The following is a 25508-nucleotide window of genomic DNA, read 5'->3' on the forward strand; positions in this document are numbered from 1 at the left end:
CCTCCTCCTTTCTCCCCGTTTCCCTCCTTTCTCCCCGTTTCCCTCATTTTCTCCCGTTTTCCCTACTTTATCCAGCTTCCCTCCTTTCTCCCCGTTTCCCTCCTTTCTCCCCGTTTCCCTCCTTTTCTCCCAGTTTCCCTCCTTTTCTCCCCGTTTCCCTCCTTTCTCTCCGTTTCCCTCCTTTCTCCCCGTTTCCCTCCTTTCTCCCCATTTCTCTGTCCACTCTAATGAGAGGATGGATGCTGTCATTTGGGGCACTTTCACAACACACACCTCTGATGGGGGGCCACAGCTCTGCTGGATGGGCTCTGCTCCTGCACCAAACTGAAACAATAGCCCCCAAACCCAACATGACTGCCTGCCTCCATAGAGGAGAGATCATTCAGATCCCTTTGCTGCCCCAAAGTATCAGCTCAGCAGCACTCCAGTCGAGGTCTCACTGCAGTACAGTGCAGTATATCAAACACTTGACTAATCAAACACTTGACTAATCAAACACTTGACTAACACGTCGTTACTTTCAGTCGTTACTTTCAGAGAGGAGGAGCGAACCACTACGTCCTATTCCTGAGGTAAAGTACAAGATGCTTCGAGTGGTTGAGTGTTTGAGTGCTTCTGTTTTATCATTATCATTAGTTTTGCTTTCAGCCCTGATGTGTTGCGTGTTCTGTTCTTCTCTGCTCTATTCGCTAGCTAGCGCTGAGCGCTAACCAACCTCTAATCACGTCTTCCAGAGAAAGTGCCCCAGCCATAAGCATATCTATACGGCTACAAGGAGCTCTCCTTCAATTATGGCTGCCCTCTTCCTGTCACTGGGAAGGACAGGCCAGGCGTGTTCAGGATAAATGATACCATAACCTCCCCCTGTCCCTCTGGGAAAAGTGGTATGTTCCATTAGGTGGACACTTAATTAAAGCCATGATAAAATACCACTCTGGACTCCAGACGGGGGTCTGGGGGAGGGGTAAATAGAAAGAGGTGTGGAGGGGAGAGGGGGAGAGACAATTGAAGGATTAAGTTCCTCTCTTCTCATTCTTGTAGGGAAGGAGGTGAAAAACTAAACAAAACCCATCCTAGCGTGAACGAATAGTTCCCTTGACATCCAGGGATCAGAGATAAATAATACTATGTTTTTAATTAAGAAGAGAAACAAGTCGTCTTCACTTCACAGTCAGGCTGAATCTACCTGACAGGATGAGGAGGAGGTTTGTTTTCTGGAGCAGTCTATCTCTGTCCACTGGCATGTAACAAGACAGGGGGGACCTGATGCTAGATTAGCACTCCTACTCTGAGACACTTGACATAGTGCCCAAGGTCTGGTTTTATTTCCAGCACTTACCCAGAGACATAGCATCATGTGCGTATGTACACTAGCTGTGTTGCTTACCTTTCCCAGGACAGTGAGACAGCTGGGGTCCAGCTCAGGCTGCTCCAGTTTCACCACTCCCACCCAGCCATACTCGTATAAGTCCTCCTCACCATTGTTGTTGTTACACAGTCCCAGCGGATGCATCTGAAACAGGAGGAAACCATAGGGTTAAAATCACACCCATAGAAACGAATATCACCAACGACACAGTATAGGGTTAATATCATTCTAGGGATCCAGGGAAAGCTCCTGCAAGATAATCACTAAATTGTCAAATTATTTTTTAGTAAATGTTGTAATTAAATGTCACTCATTACATTTCTTACAAGTTTGTGCAGGCGTGTGTGTGTGTGTGTGTATTTGCAGTCAGGCTCAAAACGATTTACATTTAAGCGTACTTCATACACTGTACCTATGAACTAAGCGGAAGCTAGCTGCAGTATGGCTAAGCATTCAGCTGGACACAAACAGTACAACATGACTATAAACTGTTCTAAGGCTTTAAATGAAACAAAAGTCAATAGTTAAGTAAGTTCCACCTTAAGTGGTCCCCCCCCCTATTAACCATTAGGCTACTAAATGACCCAGGTTTTTTTTGTATGTTTTTTTTTTTAGGGGTTATATCAGCTTTAATACTGCAGATAGATTGTGGCTTCTATCAATGTAATTGTCTGCATAATTTCCAGTCCCCCATATATTGTTTTTGTAAATAGACAGTACCAGTCAAAAGTTTTAGAACACCTTCTCATTCCAGGGTTTTTCTTTATTTTCACTATTTTCTACATTGTAAAATAATGGTGAAGACATCAAAACTATGAAATAACACATATGGAATCATGTAGTAACCAAAAAAAGTGTTAAATCAAAATATATTTTATATTTGAGATTCTTCAAAGTAGCCACCCTTTGCCTTGCTGACAGCTTTGCACACTCAGTTCACTCAGAAAAACCCTTGAATGAGTAGGTGTGTCCAAACTTTTGACTGGTACTGTATATATGTTATTTTAAATATATATGTTCCTTCTTTAATATCTTCCCCTAACCTTACCACCTTACCACAACACTTAGGCTTCTACTTCCATCTTATACATACTATATACATTATATTTTACATTAGTTATCTTTTGTTTGTTTTTAGTCCCAGCCTTCAGCTACCCTCAACCCCCTCCCATCTATCTCTGAAGACCATCCAGTTTTGATTTCTACCTGACATATATTTTCCCACTGTGCTGTGACGTTTTACAAAAATTCAGAACCTTTCTATGACCCTGGGGTTTGCAGCGCCAGTCCTCAGAGCATAGAAATGGAATGACTAGAATGGAAAATAATGGCCCCTCAGACCACAGTAATACTTTAGTTGAACGCACTTAGTATAGGCCTAAGTTACTCTGGATAAGTGCCTGCTAAATGACTACAATATATTTCATTTGAATGGGAATGCCTAGTCTATATTTATTTATTTTTTTACCCCTTTTTCTGCCCAATTTCATGAGAGGCGAAGAGCCACACGTCCTCCGAAACACGACCCTGCCAAGCCGCACTGCTTCTTGACACACTGCTCGCTTAACCTGGAAGCCAGCCACACCAAAGTGTCAGAGGAAACACTGTACCGTGTCAGCATGCGACCGTGTCAGCATGCATGCGCCCGGCCCGCCACAAGGAGTTGCTAGAGCGAGATGGGACAAGGACATCCCGGCTAGCCTAACCCTCCCCTAACCCAGACGATGCTGGGCCAATTGTGTGCCGCCTCATGGGTCTCCCAGTCGCGGCCAGCTGCGACACAGCCCGGGATCGAACCAGGGTCTGTAGTGACGGCTCAAGCAATGTGATGCAGTGCCTTAGGGAGAACTATATTTACACTTTAGTCATTTAGCAGACTCACTCTTCCAGAGTGTCTTACATGGACAGATTTTTCACTCGGGGATTCGAACCAGCTACCTTTCGGTTACTAGCCCAATGCTCTAACCGCTAGGCTACCTGCCACTCAACCTATATTGCTGTATTTCTGTCTCGGTGTGATATCATCTCAAAAAGCACTTAGCTACCTTACTTAAGGGTTTCTCTTCTGTGATTATACAGGGGGCTCTATAGGTCTATATGTCTGCATCCCAAATCGCACCATATTCCCTTTATAGTGCACTACTTTTGAACAGAAGCCTATAAGTAGTCACACGTAGTGCACTATAAAGGGCATTTGGTCCTATTCAGTTTCAATTTCGCCAATGTTCTTTCTTACAAAATGTCTGGTTTGGTGACCTAACTAGGTATGTGTATGTATGAGGTATTCCACTTCGACCTAGGCTAGACAAGGAGCATACTGACCTCACTGTAACCCTGATCATGGTAGGTAGGCCATCAAACTCATCAACCAAACCACCACAAAAGTTACATTGAAATATAAAACCACGACAACTACAGCAGGAGAAAAAACAACAGTGTGAACTGTCCACATCTGTTTGATTGTAAAAAGAAAGAGGGTAATTTCACTTATTTTCCAATGACCCAAAATTAGATTAAACCACTTTAGACAAAGGTTGGAAGCTTTCTCTCCCTCCCCTGACCCCTGACCCCTGACCTCTGAACCCCACTTCATCGCTTTGGGAGAGAGCTGCTCGTTGGGTTGGGGTTAGGCGTGCAGCAGGCCAGTGTGTGTGTGTGTGTGTGTGTGTGGGCCTGCAGCAGGACCATTGAAAAAGGTATTCAGAGAGGAGGGAGGCCTGTGTCACTATCGCCAAAAGGCCAGGGGGTCGGCCCAGTGACCTGAGGGGTTTGAAGGGGTGTGTGTGTGTCTAGAGTTGTAATAATAATAATCCAAGATGGCCATGGTGTGTCATAGGAAAGGAATGCTGACAAAGTGTACTGTTTGAGTGTTCTCTCTCTACGAATCTTTCTTTCCCTCTTGAAGGATGTAATGTGATAGAGACATTGGACTCGCTCTCTCTCTCTCCCTCTCTCCCCCTCCCTCCCCTCCTTCTCCTCCTCCTCCCTCCCTCCCTCCCTCCCCTATTCCAGCACCATTTAAACTTGAAAATTTCAACATCATCAAATCACCTATGCTTAGTCTAATACACTGACAACTAAAAGATACCAAAAACTATTTAGTCCAATCAACATCAGCTAAATATGATGCCAGTATAATTTTGTTGTTGTTGAATCCAACACCATCCTCCTCTCTTTCATGTTGATGAAACGGTCTATCACCCTGTCATACAGTACAAGCTTTTAGTTTTTGTTGTCCTAGACTAAAATGCTTGCTTGCTAGCCTAACTTCCTTTCATGGGCAATGATGAGCCAGCTAGTTAACATTAGCCTACTACTTCTAGCTACATATTGATTTTTTTTTTTTGCTTTGCTCTTATCCAGAGCGACTTACAGTTAGTGAGTGCATACATTTCTCATACTGGCCCCCCGTGGGAATCAAACCCACAACCCTGGCGTTGCAAATGCCTTGCTCTACCAACTGAGCTACACGGGACCATCCTCTCAGGCCAGGGGCACAACAATGTATGAATTTATCGTTGGATCAGAATCGCCGTTGTAATCATTGGCCAGTACAGAGAGAATTAAGTAAAACCACAAGTCCAAATCCCTTTTTATTTTATTTAACCTTTATTTAACCAGGTAAGCCAGTTGAGAACAAGTTCTCATTTACAACTGCGACCTGGCCAAGATAAAGCAAAGCAGTGCGATAAAAACAACAACACAGAGTTACATATGGGGTAAAACAAAACATAAAGTCAAAAATACAACAGAAAATATATATACAGTGTGTGCAAATGTAGCAAGTTATGGAGGTAAGGCAATAAATAGGCTATAGTGCAAAATAATTACAATTAGTATTAACACTGGAATGATAGATGTGCAAGAGATGATGTGCAAATAGAGATACTGGGGTGCAAATGAGCAAAATAAATAACAATATGGGGATGAGGTAGTTGGGTGGGCTAATTTCAGATGGGCTGTGTACAGGTGCAGTGATCGGTAAGGTGCTCTGACAACTGATGCTTAAAGTTAGTGAGGAAGATAAGAGTCTCCAGCTTCAGAGATTTTTGCAATTCATTCCAGTCATTGGCAGCAGAGAACTGGAAGGAATGGCGGCCAAAGGAGGTGTTGGCTTTGGGGATGACCAGTGAGATATACCTGCTGGAGCGCCTACTACGGGTGGGTGTTGCTATGGTGACCAATGAGCTAAGATAAGGCGGGGATTTGCCTAGCAGTGATTTCTAGATGGCCTGGAGCCAGTGGGTTTGGCGACGAATATGTAGTGAGGACCAGGCAACAAGAGCGTACAGGTCACAGTGGTGGGTAGTATATGGGGCTTTGGTGACAAAACGGATGGCACTGTGATAGACTACATCCAACTTGCTGAGTAGAGTGTTGGAGGCTATTTTGTAAATTACATCGCCGAAGTCAAGGATCGGTAGGATAGTCAGTTTTACGAGGGCATGTTTGGCAGCAGGAGTGAAGGAGGCTTTTTTGCGAAATAGGAAGCTGATTCTAGATTTAACTTTGGATTGGAGATTCTTAATGTGAGTCTGGAAGGAGAGTTTACAGTCTAACCAGACACCTAGGTATTTGTAGTTGTCCACATAATCTAGGTCAGACCCGTCGAGAGTAGTGATTCTAGTCGGGTGGGCGGGTGCCAGCAGCGTTCGATTGAAGAGCATGCATTTAGTTTTACTAGTGTTTAAGAGCAGTTGGAGGCTACCATCCATGGCTAATTTAGGAAAGGGCCAATTTTTGCTAGCTAGCCACCGGAAGACAACAACACAACGAGATGCAACAAATGTTTTCTGTCAATGACTTTTGGTTTTGATGTGATGTGATTGGTGTGAAGCCAAAGCCAAACTGGCTTCCCTTGACAATATTTGATGGTGCGCAAGGACCATTCACAGTTGAGCTCACTAAGTTTAGCTCAACGCTGATTGGCTATTATTATTATTATTTTTTATGATCAAAGGAAGCCAAATGCTCGCTGGCTTCCCTTGCATTCAACGCTACGGACGGCAACAGTGTCATACTATTTTTGACCAGACAGCATCAGATAGATGGGCTACACATACAGAGACAGAGGGACGCTGTTTCACTCGCTCAGATGCTTTCTCCGGTGAGATACATTCAACCTCTTGCAAATTGAAGGAAAATTATGAAACACGGAGACGAAAGATAAAATGATTGTATAATGTTTTTTTTCTTTTCTTCTTTGTCAATTTTTTAGGGAAGCCTGGTTTCCCTTGGCATCCATGAATACACACCACTGCCACCCTCCCTCCATCTCTCTTTCTCTTTGCCTGCCTGCCTCTCTCTCTGCCTGCCGGCCTGCATCCCTCCCTTCCTGCCTGCCTGCGTCCAAGGTCCTAGGTCTGGAACACTGTTCCATTGTGTTGGTCCTCCTCTCCCAGCACACCGGAGTGCCTCCGGTTGTTGATGTGGGCAGCGTTGTTATTTTAGAGGCTGGCCCTCACCGGCCACCATTATCTTCATCGGTACTGCTGCTACACTGTTACAGAGAGGTTGGGAGGTTGGTCATCATGACTTGATTGAAGGAAGGATTGTAACGGAGTTGGGTTCGGATGAGAGGTTTGGTGCTAATGTTTTGGTGCTCTAGTGAAGTGGGTCACCGTTTCGGTGCACACGCCCACACAGTCCAGAAACAGCAGAGCTCGTCATGTGCTCCGGCAGCTATCCCCTCTAGGCCCCACAGCTGGGAAAAGCACTGCCCACCATGACACTTCACTGCCCCACTTTGCTTTGCTCCTCTCCTCCCTTCCCCTACTCTCCTCTTTCCTCTCCTCTCCACTCCCTCTACCTCTCCCTCCCATCCTACCCTCTCTCCTTCCAGTCTTCTCTTCTCCTCACAACCCGTCTCCCCTACCCTCTTTTCCTCTCCTCTCCCTCTACCCTCTTTCCCCCATCCTCTCTTCCCCTCTCTCATCCTCTCCTCTCCCTCTACCCTCTTCCTCCCTTCTACTCCTCCCCCCTCCTCTCCATCTACCCTCTTCCTCCCTTCTACTCCTCTCCCCTCCCCTCTTCTCTCAGGTATCTCTAGTTCTACCCTGCCCATCCCGCCTGCCCTGCCCGCCCCAAGGGGAGGCAGTCTTTCCCATGGGTTTCCCCTTACACAGCCAACACTCTCCATGCTCCTGTTACATCCAACAGAAAAAACTGTAAACACTTGGTTCGTATTCACTAGGCACCAAACAGAAGAAAATGGACTGAAACAGGGAAGGACCAACTGAACTTGCCCAATGAGAAACTGTATTTTTAGTATTTCGTTGCTAAACATTTTGCTACAGTGTGCACTAATGAAAATGACCCTGATGTTTGGTTTGGTACAGTGGTGGGCTGAAGCTGCTCAAACTAATATGTTAACACCATCTAGGCTTCGGCGGTATACCGTATATGCTGTATACCGGGGTATTTGGAAATAGCCACGGGATGATTTTTCAATACCTTCAATACCGTTGAAACCATTTCTTTGAAGTTATTTTTTTATAAATGTGAATATTTGTAGCTACTTTTTAAGCAAATACCTGCAGTCAACTTGTGAAATACATTAGGAGATAAAGAAGATCGCATTCTTCATTTCACATGTCACATAATTTTTCATTATGAAGCTTACCGGTAGTCCGCAGTCACATGGTGTTTGTTTACAAGCACACAATGACGAGAGACCGGAGCCTTGTGAGTCACTCACGGTTGTGCAGCCAAGTGATCTAGGTGATTTAGTTACAGTATGGAATTCACAACTAAATGTTTGCCAGCTAGATTTCTTATAACTATTAAGTTAACTGTAAAAAATGTGCTAAATGTTCTGAAGTTGTGCATTTGGTTTGCTAATTTAGTAGCTAGTTAGCTATCTAGCTAAGTGGTTAGCTTTTCCAAAATGAAGTTTCACTTGGTAACAGCAGAGAATCCCCTCCTGGATCAAGTGCCTTGCTGTCTAATATTTGCTTTGTGAGTGCAGCAAACTGTGAGTAGCATTTTTGAATTACTTTTATACCTTTATGAGCTGGGATGTCTGTCCTGAAAATACTTTAGGTCAGAGACTATAATATGTTCGCAGTGCGCTGGTAAGCATTTAGTTAGCATTCTCTATGGGAATGTACATGCACTTGTTAGCATTGCTAACCTTCGGACTACAATAGCACCCCTTGTGTTCAGTGACGTATTACTTGATATCCCGGTATGGCACAAGGTCGGTAAGAAGGTATGACAATCTGGATATCGCCCAAGCCTAACACCATCTCAATCAATAAATACAATGAAAGGATGATCATGTTGTTGTTTGAAATCCAGGCTGTAGCTTTAACAGATGGATTATGGATGCAAGACTATTCTTGTTGTTTTTGTTTGTTTGTTTGTTTGTCTCAAGTGCTTTAGAAAATAGTACTAACATTGTGGAGGATGATGATATATTTTGTAAAGTAAAATACAGTTAAATAATAATGTTCATCTAATATTCAAGTCACGTGGTTGAGAGTTTAGCTTTTTTCCCCCAAAGACTGCATTCCTTCTGACTTATCAAATAAAATATTAAACCACATCATGGATTCAATTAAAATGTAAGAAGATGACAGAGAAGCGGGGCAAACCTGCCTCCCACTATCCCCAAAATCCAACTCCCAGCCATTTATTCCGCTCTCTCCCTCCCTGGAGGAGTGAGCTGATTTGGGTTTTTAATGGGATCAAAACAGGGCCCACTTCGACGACTATTTCTAGTCCTCCCCTCTCAAAGGACATCTAAATGCAAGTCACACCATCCACACCATTCTTCTCTGTCAGTGGCACAATTCACTCCTCCTTTGATCATCCAAAACAACTACTTCAGACCCTCCCCGCCCCAGCCTCCCTCCCTCTACCCCTCAGACCCACACACTCCCCCCACCCCTCGCTTTTCCACAATCGCTGGGTGCCCCTGGTTACATCCCTCCTCCTCTCCCAACCCCCAAAATGTTCAATCGCTTCCCATGTTTTTTTGTCCGGGTCGCAGCATGCTATACGGCCCCTACCTGGAAGAACTTGACAGCTTTCGAAAACAGCTAGGGGGAGCAAGGGGAGGAGGAGGAGGAGAAGGAGAAGGAGGAGGAGGAAGAGGAGGAGAAGGAGAATGAGGAGGAGGAGGAGAAGGAGGAGGAGGAAGAGGAGGAGAAGGAGAATGAGGAGGAGGAAGAGGAGGAGAAGGAGAAGGAGGAGGAGGAAGAGGAGAAGGAGGAGGAGGAAGAGGAGGAGAAGGAGAAGGAGGAGGAGAAGGAGGACATACTGCTCACCCCGGACCAGGCCCAACTACCCGACACTCAGAAGAGAAAGAGACGGTGATAGAGGTACCCTGATGAAACCTGTAGATAATATATCATATAATAATATAATATATAATATAGGACGTGGATAATATTGTAGCTGTTTTTTATTTATTTATGGACAGAACGGCAGCGTCGGATAAACTCAAGGGGGGTGATGTGTGTCTCTTTTTAACAAAAACTGGTGCGCAATTTCCAATATTAAGAAAGTCTCTGGGTTCTGCTCACCCGAGTTAGAACACCTCATGATAAGCTGTAGACCACACTATTTACCAAGAGAGTTTTCATCTATATTTTCATAGCTGTCTATTTACCACCACAAACCGATGCTGGCACTAAGACCGCACTCAACGAGCTGTATAGGGCCATAAGCAAACAAGAAAATGCTAATTCAGAGGCGGCCCTCCTAGTGGCCGGTTATTTTAATGCAGGAAAACTGAAATCCGTCTTACCTCATTTCTACCAGCATGTCATCTGCGCAATTAGAGGCGAAAAAACTCTAGATCACCTTTACTCCACAAAGAGACGCATACAAAGCTCTTCCTCGTCCTCCATTTGGAAAATCTGACTGTCCTTCTGATTCCTGCTTACAAGCAAAAACTCAAACAGGAAGTACCTCAAGTGGTCCAATGAAGCAGATGCTAAGCTACAGGACTGTTTCTCTAGCAGACTGGAATTTGTCCCGGGACTCATCCAATGGCATTGAGGAGTTTTCCACATCAGTCACCGGCTTCATTAATAAGTGCATCGACGACGTCGTTCCCACAGTGACCGTACGTACATATCCCAACCAGAAGCCATGGATTACAGACATTTGCACTGAGCTAAAGGGACACCCCCAGGTGGTGAGGGTAGGCAACAACACATCCGCCACGCTGACCCTCAACAAGGGGGGCCCCTCAGGGGTGTGTGTCTAGTCCCCTCCTGTATTCCCTGTTTACCCACGACTGAGTGGCCGCGCACGACTCCAACACCATCATTACGTTTGCCGACGACATAACGGTGGTAGGCCTGATCACCGTCGACGATGAGACAGCCTATAGGGATCGATGGGGCTGTAGTGGAGCGGGTCGAGAGTTTAAGTTTCTCGGTGTCCACATCACTAAGGAACTATCATGGTCTGAACACACCAACACAGTTGTGAAGAGGGTACGACAACGCCTCTTCCCCCTCAGGATGCTGAAAAGATTTGTCATGGGCCCACAGATCCTCAAAAAGTTCTACAGCTGCACCATTGAGAGCATCTTGACTGGCTGCATCACCGCTTGGTATGGCAACTGCTTGGCATCCGACCGCAAGACGCTACAGAGGGTAGTGCGTACGGCTCAGTGCATCACTGGGGCTGAGTTCCCTGCCATTCAGGACCTCTATACCAGGCGGTGTTAGAGGAAGACCCTAAAAATGGTCAAAGACTCCAACCACCCAAGTCAGACTGTTCTCTCTGCTACCGCACAGCAAGAGGTACCGATGCACAGAGTCTGGAACGAACAGAACCCTGAACAGCTTCTACCCCCAAGCCATAAGACTGCTAAACAGTTAATTAAATAGTTAACCAAATAGCTACCCGAACTATCTGCACTAACTTTTTTGACTCATCACATACGCTGCTGCTACTGTTTATTCCTAGTTATAAGGTCTACACCTGTTGTATTCGGCGCATGTGACAAATACAATTTGATTTGATTTATCCTGACTACTGTGCTTCTAATATAGGCTAACATTTATACTGAACAAAAATATAAAGCAACAATTTTAAAGATTTTACTGAGTTACAGTTCATATGAGGAAATCATTCAATTGAAATAAATTAATTAGGCCCTAATCTATGGATTTCACATGACTGGGAATACAGATATGCATCTGTTGGCCACAGATACCTTAAATAAAATGGGCAATATACCTCAGGATCCCGTCACAGTATTTCTGTGCATTCAAATTGCCGTCGATAAAATGCAATTCTGTTCGTTGTCCATAGCTTATGCCTGCCCATACCATAAACCGACCGCCACCATGGGGCAGGCTGTTCAAAACGTTGACATCAGCAAATACGTTGACATGACGCCATACACGTGGTCTGCGGTTATGAGGCTGGTTGGACGTACTGCCAAATTCTCTAAAACGATGTTGGAGAAAATTATCTGGCAACAGCTCTAGTGGACATTCCTGCAGTCAGCATGCCAATTTCAAAGTTCCTCAAAACTTCAGACATCCGAGGCATTGTATTGTGTGGCAAAACTGCACATTTTAGAGTGGCCTTTTAGAGTGGCCTTTTATTGTCCCCAGCACAAGGTGCACCTGTGTAATGATCATGCTGTTTAATCAACTTCTTGATATGCCACACCTGTCAGGTGGATGGATTATCTTGGCAAAGGAGAAACGCTCATTAACAGTGAAGCTTTTTGTGTGTATGCAACATTTCTTGGATCTTTTATTTCAGCTCATGAAACATGGGACCAACAATTTACATGTTGCGTTAATTTTTTTGTTCAGTGTAGTAACAAACTAGGACATATTCCTTGCTCCATGGGGTCCAGGCAGACATGGTACCCTATTCCCTTTATAGTGCACTCCTCTTGACCAGGGCCCCTAGCACTCAGGTCAAAAGTCATGCACTAAATAGTGAATAGGGTCCATTCCAGACACAGGCTAGGGCATTATGGTACGTCAGGGCACTAGTTATGACAGCATTTAGATTGGGATGCAGATCGGTTTCATTGACAGAGGGCAGGGAGCACACAAACACTGTGCCACCATAAACACTGTGCCACCATAAACACAGTTCCACCACAAACACCGTTCCACCACAAACACCGTGCCACCACAAACACTGTGCCACCATAAACACAGTTCCACCATAACACCGTGCCACCACAAACACCGTTCCACCACAAACACCATGCCACCATAAACACCATTCCACCACAAACACTGTGCCACCATAAACACAGTTCCACCATAACACCGTGCCACCACAAACACCGTTCCACCACAAACACCATGCCACCATAAACACCATTCCACCACAAACACTGTTCCACCATAAACACCGTGCCACCATAAACACAGTTCCACCATAAACACAGTGCCACCATAAACACAGTTCCACCATAAACACTGTTCCATCACAAACACCGTTCCACCATAAATAGTGCCATAAAAAGTAAAGCTCCATCACAAAAAGAATGCTACCAAAAAGAATGCCACCAAAAAGAATGCCACCAAAAAGAATGCCGCCACAAAATAGTGCCATCAACAATGTTAGTGGTGCCAATGCTCTCTGGCAGAGTGACAGGTAGGTTTCACTCTGTGTTCTCTAGGAAGGTCAGTCTGGCTCAATGATTAACCACTAGGGCTGTTGCTTTAGGTTTCTATCTTTATTTTGAGAAGAAGAAGACCTAGCACACAGGAGAAAAAGAACGTGGGCAGCTAGCCAGTCCTCTTCTCTCACCCACCTGTGTCCCTAGGCTTTAGATGTGTGTGTTCGAGGGAGGGAGAGAGAGAGAGAGAGCGAGAGAGAGCGAAAGTGTACTTTTGTGAGTGTAATGTTTACTGTTAATTTTTTGTTGTTTATTTCACTTTTGTTTATTATCTATTTCACTTGCTTTGGCAATGTAAACATATGTTTCCCACGCCGATAAAGCCCCTTAAATTGAATTGAGAGAGTGTGTCTGTGCTGGTGTGTATGTGTGTTCCAGTGGGGCATCAACCAAATCATAAAGTGCTTCAGTAGGTCTGGTTCCACTACAGGAGTCACAGGCCCATATGCTCAGTGCTCACCCTCCCATTACATGCTGTGGTTGGGGGATTTAGCCTGTGAGCTGTGCTTACTACACCCCGATCCAAAGCTGTACTGTGATCTTGTTCAAATGTGTGTGTGAGAAAGTATGCTACGTACAACACACACAGTCACACACACACACACACCCACACAAACATACATCAAATCTCCTCAACCCCAAATGGCCCCCCAGCTGCCACATATCTCCAGTGATACCTCATCCTCAAAATTGGATGCTCGCTCGCAATAACATGCCCACACATAGCGGGGCCGGAGAACTTGATCAAGAACACACACACACCACACACATACGTGTGGCCATGCGAGTTTCCATTCGGTGTGGCTCGTTTGATCTCCGTCCCACCAGCCGAACAGTCGATTTTACAGAGAGAGTCACAGGCCTTTTCTCAATTGGATTTGCTCAACTCCTGCATCCTGTGGACAAAAATGCGCTTGAATGAAATGAGACTCTCCTTCTCATCAGGCAAATTACGTTTACAAGGTGGAATCCCAAAATAAATGCATAAAGTGATCAAAACAAATGTAGCTAGTTGTGCAAGACATTTTATAGATAAAAGGATAAGTAGCATCTGGTTTTTAAGTGTTTGCATGCTTTTCTCCTTTGAGAAAACAATAGCTGATTCAAATGGGGTGTGGCAGATTTCAAAACTCTTCAGAGGACTCATGTAGGATACACTTGTGCTTCCTCTCCAAAAGGAGGCTATCGATGAGGGGAGGACCGTCTTCTGTTTACCTACTAATTAATGAACACTCTCATCGACCACTTATCTGGATCACGGAGGAGAGAGGACAGACGACAGAGGAGAGAGGACAGACTTTTGATCAAATGAGGAAAGACCAGAGAGCCACACACTTTCACTACATCTGTTCCTTCATGAGGATGACAGATCCATAACAATTGTAGAGTCTCTCTCTCTCTCTCTCATCGTTGTGGTGTCCTCAAGTCTGTCTGTTTTTCAGTCTCTTTGTCTCCCAGTCAATCAATCAATCAATCATGTTGAATGTAAAGCATTTCCTCCACAGTCTGAACAGCCGGGAGAAAATGAAGGTGAGAGACCAAACCATTCTGACTGACTGGGCCTAAGAAGTACTGTAGAGTGAAGCCTGAGTTTACATAGCCAGAGGTGTGAACGGTTAACCTAACACAGGCCCTGGGCCAAACAGTCTTACACTCATCTGTCTGTTGCCATCTTTCCCTTTCATGCAGGCCTCCCCTCTCTCTCATTACCCATCACTGTAAATAACTTCAAAGGGGGATAGTAGCCTTGAGGAGCGAAGAGAGGGGAGGGAGAGAGAGAGCGAGGCTGACAGGATAGCGCAGGGCAGGCCATGCTCATTCCCTCCCGCTATGTCCATTTTAGATCAACTTCCCAAGTATTTCTGCATTCATCCAATATGTCCACCCCCTCTCTCCCTCCCACTCTCCCCTCCCTACCTCCCCTCCCTCTCTCCCGCTGTAACCTTATCTCAGTAAAGGATCCCAGGGCTTCTGTTCTCAAATAAAGAAGACTTCCTCCTCTTTGTCTGCTTCTATCCCATTCAAATCTGTTATTTTCCTGCAGTCTGAACAGGCAAAAAGCACATGGAATCTGATATGTCAAGCCACATTTCGAACCACCTTCGTAGGTGGTTTTGAAATCAGATGCAAAAATGATGTAAGTGGTTTTTAGAATGTTATTTGGCATAGCTACTCTGTTGACAGTTTGACAAGAACATGTGGTAGCTAACTAGCATGTTAATTGTTTACAAACAAATTAGTGAATGTGCTAGAAAGCTAAACAGCTACCTAGCTAACTGACTGCTGTGGCTAGCCAAAAATGACTCGTTTTGAAAGTTGGATCATCTTATCCTTTGTGGTTGTAATTGTGTTCTTACACTATGATTTTGAACATTCAAAGCAACTGGGAAATGTCCATGGCAGGCATTGTTGTCACCTTAGCGTCCTACATAACTTATGAGTTATAGGAAGCACAAGCATCACCACCAATCAGCCTACACCACTGCGCACACACCCATCATTACTATGACAACTAGCATAGCCATATGCACACACAAATCCAATTTGGTCACTTGTAATTTGCTGTTTGGACAGTCAGTATTCCAAAATGGATTTGAAAAACAAAGCTGATTTGAACATTAAGGCCTAGTGTGAACAAGGCTTTATAGATCTGATAAATGTTATGCCATTGCTCTTAATGTCTATCTAGGTTAACATTCGATCACAGAAGATCCGGAGGAGCCATTTGAAGAGTGTTTGTGTGAGTCAGAGGATCTTTCTGGGGTGTGAATCAAGGAATCAAGCTACTGATGATCTTTGTTATGGTTTGTGCCTATTACAAGCATGGTTTTCATTGAGGCCCAAGGACGACAGGCAGCACCAAAGTCTGTCTGTTTGAATGGCATAACCCTCCAGCCCCACAATATAAGCCGGCCCACGAGCTGAGAGGTTTGCCATCCCCCCTCACCCCCACTCCCACTCCATCCTCTCCATAACCTCCTGAACCTCAGCTCCGCCCTCACCATCTTCATAGCAATGGGGAAAGCAAACAAGTATGGTGGTTTCAGTGAGGGGAACACTGGGAGAGAACACCTAATATCATGTCAATAATCCGTTTAATGGCCAATTCCACGATAACCATTGATTTCAAGTTTTGTTTTTGTTGTATTTTACCCCCTTTTTCTCCCCAATTTCGTGGTATCCAATTGGTATTTACAGTCTTGTCCCATCGCAGCAACTCCCGTACGGACACGGGAGAGGTGAAAGTTGAGAGTCGTGCATCCTCCGAAACACAACCCAACCGAGCCGCACTGCTTCCTGACACAGTGCCCGCTTAACCCGGAAGCCAGCCACACCAATGTGCCGGAGGAAACACCGTACACCTGGCGACAGAGTCAGCGTGCACTGCGCCCGGCCTGCCACAGGAGTCGCTAGTGTGCGATGGGACAGGAACATCCCTGCCGGCCAAACCCTCCCCTACCCTGGACAGCGCTCCGAATTAAGATTCAAAGAGGTCTGCAGAAAGAATGGGGTGTCAGCTATGACATGACACCTTGAGTTTGAAAAAATCTATTTTGGTTCCTTTTCTGTCAGTCAACTTCGGTACAACATACTATGGGGAGTCGCACTCTTGCAACTTCGGTTGAAGGATATACAATCACACCCAACAAGGCCAATGAAATCCGCGCCGCTCGCTGGACGTCCCGCATTCCACAGGTGATAAGTGTGAGGCTCGGATTCATTCCTTCAGTTATTCCGCTCTTCACCTCGGTGTGAACAGGAACGATTCAAGCTACTAAAACAAAAGGAAAACGAGACGTTGAGTGAACTAAATTGTCACATAGTGGTAGAGCGTGCTCACCCCTAGACGTTGTGTGCTGAAGTTTGTACTTGTTCTCATACGTTTTCTAAACACGAACAATTAGTGATTCTTCAAATTTGTTGGTGCAATGAGTAAGATGGCTAAGAAAACGACAGAGACGACGATGGCGAAGCCGGATTCGGGGTCGAGATCGTGCCCCCAGTCATGCGGTTATAGCATTTCTCTGTGTGTAGTTTGTCTCAGCTTGGAGCACGCTCAGGCGGCCCTCGCTCGAACCAACCGGTGTCTACAGTGCCACGTACTGTGTACAGACTTCCTGGAAAGACATGTAGCATTCTTGAGGAAGCTTGGAATTACTGATGGCGACTTTGCTTTCGCGGAATGCCGGTACCTCGGCTAGGACCGAGGTGCAGGAAGCGGAGATGGATGGGTGGTCGGATCAAATGTCTTGTCTGCCTGGTCGTGGGGTATGTGGTGGCAGCCCGTGCCCAACCCGACTCCAGTGCGTTCTGTCGTTGGTTACAGGAGGCTACTCGAAGAGAGAAGGCGGCCAGGTTCTGTTGGTACCCCCTGCCGCCTGTGTCTGCCTCGTTCAAGCACTGCTTGCCTCTCTTCCCAGACTTGTTGAGGAAGGGTGCGGTCCCTCCTCGGTGTTCCAGTCCTACGTGGACTTTTGAGACCGGGCTAGCTAAACAAGCACTGCATAGCGTGCTAGCCAGGTTGGCTAACTACTACTAGCTATTCCCCACGGCGGAGTTGCTGGGGTAGCTCTCGTTTAGTATACGTAGCGTTAAGTTGCTTGGTTATTCTAAACGGACCGCGCTGCGGGCAAAGAGGCTAGCTAGCCTAGCTTGGGCTAAAAAGCCTCCTGGCTAAGGTCGGCGAGCATGCTTAACTTCTGGCGAGTGGAACTTACTAGCTTTCCCCGGCGCTATGGCAACCCCATTCCTATTTTCAATTCCTGGAGTTGGAGGGAGAGGAGGAAGCGGGGTTTGCGTGCACCTCCGATGAAGAAGCAGCCCGCCGAGCACTTGGCTGGGGTAACCCCCCGGAGCGAGGGGCCTTGCACGGGTCTGAATGACATTACTGTGACAACAGTGCCCCCAAGGCTAAACGGGGTACTACGTAAGCCATTGCCAGTGCCCCCTGTGCCCATAGAGGGGCTACTTGCAGCTATACAGTCTCAAGGAAGCGCAACGCATGTTGGAAGCTTGTTCATGTTTGATGCTGCCCCCTCTGTTACCCCACGTTCCACAGTGTTCACAGGGTTGAAGGGGTACATCAATCTCCTTTTTTCAGAGCTGTCTGTCCCATTCACAGCTAGGTTACAAGGTGTTGTGTCCCCAGTACCTATGACTGGTCGGTAGGGTAACCTCCATGATCATAAATATTTTTATCATGGAGGTTAGGTGCGGTCCAGTGCTGGGTGCCAGCCGGTTACCGGAACGCATCTTACCTTATAAACCGAGTGAAGTGGTACGTCACTGATCGCCGGAGCCAGTGTACCCAGAGAAGGCCGGCTTTAGGAAAACCTTGGCACATAAACAGTTTTTTCAACCGGGTTACTACAGTGTTCACGGGTGTCAAAAGTGTTGTGTCTCCTGCATGTGAGTTTGATTAAGTGTCCCTACTCCACTTTCAGACACACGGTTGTCAAGAGTGGTGGAAATGGAAGAAAAACCAATCTCTCCCAGTGCACAAGGTGGAGTCCCGCCCCTTCAGATGGCCCTTGCACTGGAGTCCCGCCCCTTCAGATGGCCCTTCATAGGAGTCTCACTGTCTGCTCCAACCAATGGCGCGCATGCTAGACTCACTCTCATATCACACTTTTCTATACCCACGGAGTGTGTCCGGGTTCCGGCTCTGCTTAGACACATGTTGTCTGGGTCACACAGTGCCTATGCCTACTGCCTCTGACCTTCGGGTGTCCCTGTCAGGCCTACGGCAATGTTCCCTCTAATATTCAGGTCTGCTGAGCGCAAACTTGAACGTTTTGAAAATTCTGTAAAACTTCCAGCGTGCGATTATTGTGAACACTGAGGCTGTACCCGGTTTAAGTTTGGCTATTTGATCATAATGTAGGCCTGCCAGAGTGGCCTACCATCAAAAACAATGAAGAAAATGCATCCCATAACATTTTAACATGGAAATAGCTGTTCTATCATTCAGAGCGACTTACAGTTAGTGAGTGCATACATATATATATTTTTTTTTCATACTGGCCCCCTGTGGGAATCGAACCCACAACCCTGGTGTTGCAAACACCATGCTCTACCAACTGAGCTACATCCCTGCCGGCCATTCCCTCCCCTACCCTGGACCAATTGTGCGCCGCCCCATGGGTCTCCCGGTCGCGGCCGGCTACGACAGAGCCTGGATTCGAACCAGGATCTCTAGTGGCACAGCTAGCACTGCGATGCAGAGCCTTAGACCACTGCGCCACTCGGGAGGGTTGAGTTGTATTCCGTAAGGTGATCACAACAGATGCATACCCTCGAGGGTGGGGTACGCTGTTTCAGTGCTCTGTGAGGGAAATCCTTTTCAAGCATTCTCCACTTTAAAAGTGGACAAAACCGCTATCTCAGCGTGTCATGTGGAATTGACAGAGCCTCACCCCCTGGTGGTGCAGTGGAATTGACAGAGCCTCACCCCCTGGTGGTGCAGTGGAATTGACAGAGCCTCACCCCCTGGTGGTGCAGTGGAATTGACAGAGCCTCACCCCCTGGTGGTGCGGTTCCTGAAAGGTGGACGTCATCTCAGGCCGGTCTCTAAACCTATTGCGGCCACATGGGTTTTGGAGGCACTGTGTGCGGCCCCCTTAGAGCCTCTGGAGTCAGAGGATCTGTAGATCAGGCCTTGCCTAAGCGTATTGGGGACCTCCGCGTTATCCATACACCCTTCCTGTACTCAGTTCGCCCCGGGCGACTCTAAGGTGACGTTGTGTCCAAATGCGGCCTTCTCCCCCGAATTTCATCATGGGTCCCTGATCTATACTACATAGAAATCCATAATTATAACAGTAGAGTACAGTAGAGTACAGTACAGTACAGAAAAGTAGAGCATAGTTCAGTACAGTAGAGTACAGTAAAGTAGAGTATAGTTCAGTACAGTAAAGTAGAGTATAGTTCAGTGCAGTAAAGTAGAGTATAGTTCAGTACAGTAAAGTAGAGTAGAGTATAGTTCAGTACAGTAAAGTAGAGTATAGTTCAGTGCAGTAAAGTAGAGTATAGTTCAGTACAGTAGAGTATAGTTCAGTACAGTAGAGCATAGTTCAGTACAGTAGAGTACAGTAGAGTACAGTTCAGCACATTAGTGTACTCAACTCTAGTGTGCTCTACTGTGTACTGTACTCTACTCCCCTCTATTCTACTGTACAGTACAGGACTGAACTATACTCTACTTTACATTACGCCTGTGGACGTTGAAATCAAGGCCAGGGTGGATTGATCAAATTTCAACTACATCAATGGACGTCCGGTGCTCAGTGGGTGAGGATTCTGGTTACAGTAAATGGAAAGAGAGGGGGCTCGTGGGTAGGTGTCGGAAAGAGCTGACATTAATTGGAGAGAGAGAGAGAGAGAGAGAGAGAGAGAGAGAGAGAGTGGAGTTGTCCAGACTTTTCACACTCTTGCTTTGACCACCAGATGACAGAAAGATAAAGAAAACCACTATCAGCTGAACATAACAGTATGCCAGTGGAAGGGAGGACAGTAGCAGGTGACCCAACTGTGGTTTGTGACTACTATGATTTCCCATGTTAGCCAATTCAATTGCAGAAATTCAGTTTCCGATTTTTCAGAAATTCTATTACCTATTTGGTAAAATAATTAAACATTGTGTTTGGATGTATTTCTAATACCTTTTAAGACTTTTTCTGTTAGTTGTTTTCTAAGACCCCTTTTCCATCTGTTTGACAAAAAATCTAAGCCTTTGCTTATTCATAATTCTTACAGACGGAAAATGGTTAAAAAATGTATATCTGGCTTAATTTCTCAAAAATATAGACTTTCATTTGACACTCAGTTTGATATGCTCCTATGAATTCTACATGTTGGTGCTCATGGGTACTTTTAGATGGAAATGACCCTATGTAGTACAGGACTCTGGAGGTGACAGCTTTAAACACTGAGATAGGCCACAATGATGATTCTATTAGCAGAGCAGAGCAGAGCCAGAAACCCTCAATGGTGTGTGCGTGTGTGTGTGTATGTATGTATGTGTACACACTCAACTCCCTCCGTGGTGTCACTTTCAGTGTCTTCAGTCTTCAAAGGGGGAGTGGCAAGAACAAAGGATGACAAAGTTCAGGGGTCGGATGCCACCATTTTGGGAAGTTGCAACACACGCAAGCACGCCACATGTGCACACACACACCCTAAAGAGCAGCAGAGAGTCTACAGTGTCTTCAGAGAGTATTTACACTCCTTCATCTACATTTACATTTAAGTCATTTAGCAGACGCTCTTATCCAGAGCGACTTACATATTGGAGACCTTTTCCACATTTTGTTGTTACAGCCTGAATTTAAAATTGATTAAATTGAGATATTGTTCCACTGGCCTACACACAAAACCCCATAATGTCAAAGTGGAATTTGTTTTTAGAAATGTTTACAAATTAATTAAAAATTAAAAGCTGAAATGTCTTGAGTCAATAAGTATTCAATCCCTTTGTTATGGCAAGCCTAATAAATTTTAGGAGTAAACATTTGCTTAACAAGTCACATAATAAGTTGTATGGACTCACTCTGTGCAACAATAGTGTTTAACATGATTTTTGAATGATTATATAATCTCTGTACAACAAACATACAATTATCTGTAAGGTCCCTCAGTCAAGCAGTGAATTTCAAACACAGATTCAACCAAAGACCAGGGAGGTTTCCCAATGCCTCGCAAAGATGGGTACCTATTGGTAGATGGGTAAAAATAAAAGAAGCAGACATTGAATATCCATTTGAGCATGGTGAAGATATTAATTACACTTTGGATGGTGTATCAATACACCTAGTCACTACAAAGATAAAGGTGTCCTTCCTAACTCAGTTGCCGGAGAGGAAGGAAACTGCTCAGGGATTTCCCCATGAGACCAATGGTGACATCAAAACAGTTACAGAATTTAATGGCTGTGATAAGAGAAACTGAGGATGGATCAACAACATTGTAGTTACTCCACAATACCAACCAAATGACAGAGTGAAAAGAAGTAAGCCTGTACAGAATAAAAAATATTCCAAAACATGCATCCTGTTTGCAACAAGGCACTAAAGTAATACTCACCCAAAAAATTTGGCAAAGCAATTTACTTTTTGTCCCGAATACAAATTATTATGTTTGGGACAAATCCAATACAACACATTACTGAGTACCACTCTCCATATATTTCAAGCGTAGTGGTGGCTGCATCATGTTATCGGTATGCCTGTAATCGTTAAGGACTAGGGAGTTTTTCAGGATATCATTTTTTACTGAATTAAGCGAAGCACAGGCAAAATCCTAGAGGAAAACCTGGTTCAGTCTGCTTTCCACCAGACACTGGAAGACGAATTCACCTTTCAGCAGGACAATAACCTAAAAGACAAGACCAAATCTACACTGGAGTTGCTTACCAAGAAGGAAGTGAAAGTTCCTGAGTGGTCAAGTAAGTATTGACTCAGTAAGTAAAACATGTTTTTTACTTTGTCGTTATGGGATATTGTGTGTAGATGGGTGTGATTTTTTTCTTTATTTAATCCATTTTGAATTCAGTCTGTAACACAACAAAATGTGGAATAAGTCAAGGGGCATGAATACTTTCTGAAGGCCCTGTATATGCATAGTGAGAATAATAAGCATATTGTGCTAACCGTATTGGCAGTAAAAGTGGGCGAGTTGAGTATGATGCTAAATACGCATCCATTATTCACTGACTTCAAGGTGTCACAGTGACTTCATTAACAGAGCTTACATACCATATTACTGACACAGACAACAGTGACTTCATTAACAGAGCTTACATACCATATTACTGACACAGACAACAGTGAAGGTCGTTAATAAGGTCCTAATAACTTCTCCCTATCCTCCAGTTATTGTCTTGAAGCTAAGAGCCCCTAAACTGAAACTAAACTGGAACTTTGAAAAATACGGATCTCTCAGCAGAGTTAGCTGTGTTAAAAGAACACATTTTTTCATAAGTTACATCAATTAGGCTATCTAACAAGCAAACAGCACATTTCCAGATGAAAGCCAATACACTAAGGATAGGGTACTCTCTTGACGACGCTATACATTACCTTCCATCCTCATATTGAAGAATATTTCGTAATCATTCTACACTCATATCTGTGACATAACTAATGCTGCAGCAATGATAAGGATCTTCCTCTATAGTTAAGCATGGCCTAGCTCACACCAGTCCCCCAAATCATGATTCCTGGGCCTGAACCCAGAGTGAATGTCACAAGTTAATGGGTCCTGATTAATACCACAGTGAGGCCATGAAACCCACCCGGTCCCCGGGCTGGTCTAAATATCTATCTGGAGGAGGGAGGGAGTGCTGTGGCTCTTGAAGTCCAGAGGGGGCTAAAAGTGGAACCGGGTGGATTGCAGTCATCAACACCTAGCATCATGGTGGCCTTTGAAGTGGCTGTGGGCCTTTGATGGCTCCGCAGGGCAGGGGAGGAGGAGGAGGGGGAAGGAATCTGTGGCGTTCTGCTTGCCCTCCTCTTGGAAAGCCCCCAGAGTTGTGGAATGCAGTGTGAGCTGAGCGCAGAGCAGAGCAGGGAGAGAAGCTGCAACTGCTGGTCTATGGAATGTGATTAGAGCTGAGCACACAGAGGAGGCCCGCAACAGGCCTCTCTCCCCCTCTCTCTCCTCTCAGTGGATCTGAAGACCGACTTGACAGCCTTTCAAAAGATGTTATCAGCACTAAAATGTAATTTCATTGATCAATCTTTTTCATGTCAGTCACTGTCACTATCAAAATATATCCACCAGCTTCAATAGGAAACTTTTAACCTGGAACCAGATTCCATTCATGTCAATCTTCTTTGACATTTCAATATTTGAATGGGGATATGAGAGAGAGAGAGATTCTTGTAATTGAAAAATCCATAGAATATAACCACTTCTGGGAAAATTGGAAAACATTAAACAAACAACACGAAGAGATATCGATCCAAAAACTGAGATGTATGGATAAACCACTTCTCCAATCTTTTTGGCCCTATAACAAAGAACAAACAGCAAAAAAATATACATGATCAAATGCAAATCTTAGAATCAACTATTAAAGACTACCAGAACCGACTGGATTCTCCAATTACATTGAATGAACTACAGGACAAAATACAAACCCTCCAACCGAAAAAGGCCTGTGGTGTTGATGGTATCCTAAATGAAATGATAAAATATACAGTCAATACCTTGACTTTGTTGTCCTTAATCCATTTTGCCACAACTTTGGAAGTATGCTTGGGGTCATTGTCCATTTGGAAGACCCATTTGCGACCAAGCTTTAACTTCCTGACTGATGTCTTGAGATGTCGCTTCAATATATCCACGTAATTTTCCTTCCTCATAATGCCATCTATTTTGTGAAGTGCACCAGTCCCTCCTGCAGCAAAGCACCCCCACAGCATGATGCTGCCACCCCCGTGCTTCACGGTTGGGATGGTGTTCTTCGGCTTGCAAGCCACCCCCTATTTCCTCCAAACATAACGATGGTCATTATGGCCAAACAGTTCTATTTTTGTTTAATCAGACCAGAGGACATTTCTCCAAAAAGTACGATCTTTGTCCCCATGTGCAGTTGCAAACCGTAGTCTGGCTTTTTTATGGCGGTTTTGGAGCAGTGACTTCTTCCTTGCTGAGCGGCCTTTCAGGTTATGTCGATATAGGACTTGTTTTACTGTAGATATAGATACTTTTGTACCTGTTTCCTCCAGCATCTTCACAAGGTCCTTTGCTGTTGTTCTGGGATTGATTTGCCCTTTTTGCACCAAAGTACGTTCATCTCTAGGAGACAGAACGCGTCTCCTCCCTGAGCGGTATGACGGCTGCGTGGTCCTATGGTGTTTATACTTGCGTACTATTGTTTGTACAGATGAACGTGGTATCTTCAGGCGTTTGGAAATTGCTCCCAAGGATGAACCAGACTTGTGGAGGTCTACAATATTTTTTCTGAGGTCTTGGCTGATGTCTTTTGATTTTCCCATGATGTCAAGCAAAGAGGCACTGAGTTTGAAGGTAGGCCTTGAAATACATCCATGGGTAGACCTCCAATTGACTCAAATGATGTCAATTAGCCTATCAGAAGCTTCTAAAGCCATGACATCATTTTCTGGAATTTTCCAAGCTGTTTAAAGGCACAGTCAACTTAGTGTATGTAAACTTCTGACCGATTGGAATTGTGATACAGTGAATTATAAGTGAAATAATCTGTCTGTAAACAATTGTTGGAAAAATTACTTGTGTCATGCACAAAACTTGCCAAAACTATAGTTTGTTAACAAGAAATTTGTGGAGTGGTTGAAAAATGAGTTTTAATGACTCCAAACTAAGTGTATGTAAATTTCCGACTTCAACTGTATATCAACTAATTGGCAAGGGCACTAGAACAGTCTGCAGCACCCAGCCTCACCCTACTAGAATCTGAAGACAAATGTCTACGGTTTGCTGATGATCTGGTGCTTCTGTCCCCAACCAAGGAGGGCCTACAGCAGCACCTAGATCTTCTGC

General features: G+C 44.9%; 1 protein-coding gene across 1 annotated transcript in view; it reads right to left on the reverse strand.

The window, feature by feature from the left end:
- The window catches only part of znrf3 (zinc and ring finger 3), a 140572-nt gene that overhangs the window by 55655 nt on the left and 59409 nt on the right, over positions 1 to 25508 (reverse strand). The window contains exon 2 of the mRNA XM_084180610.1: positions 1388 to 1513. Coding sequence (XP_084036736.1) covers positions 1388 to 1513 — 126 coding nt within the window. The remainder of the gene's footprint in view (positions 1 to 1387; positions 1514 to 25508) is intronic.

The sequence above is a fragment of the Coregonus lavaretus genome (genome assembly GCF_964263955.1).
Source record: "Coregonus lavaretus genome assembly, chromosome: 17".
In the NCBI taxonomy this organism is placed as follows: domain Eukaryota; kingdom Metazoa; phylum Chordata; class Actinopteri; order Salmoniformes; family Salmonidae; genus Coregonus; species Coregonus lavaretus.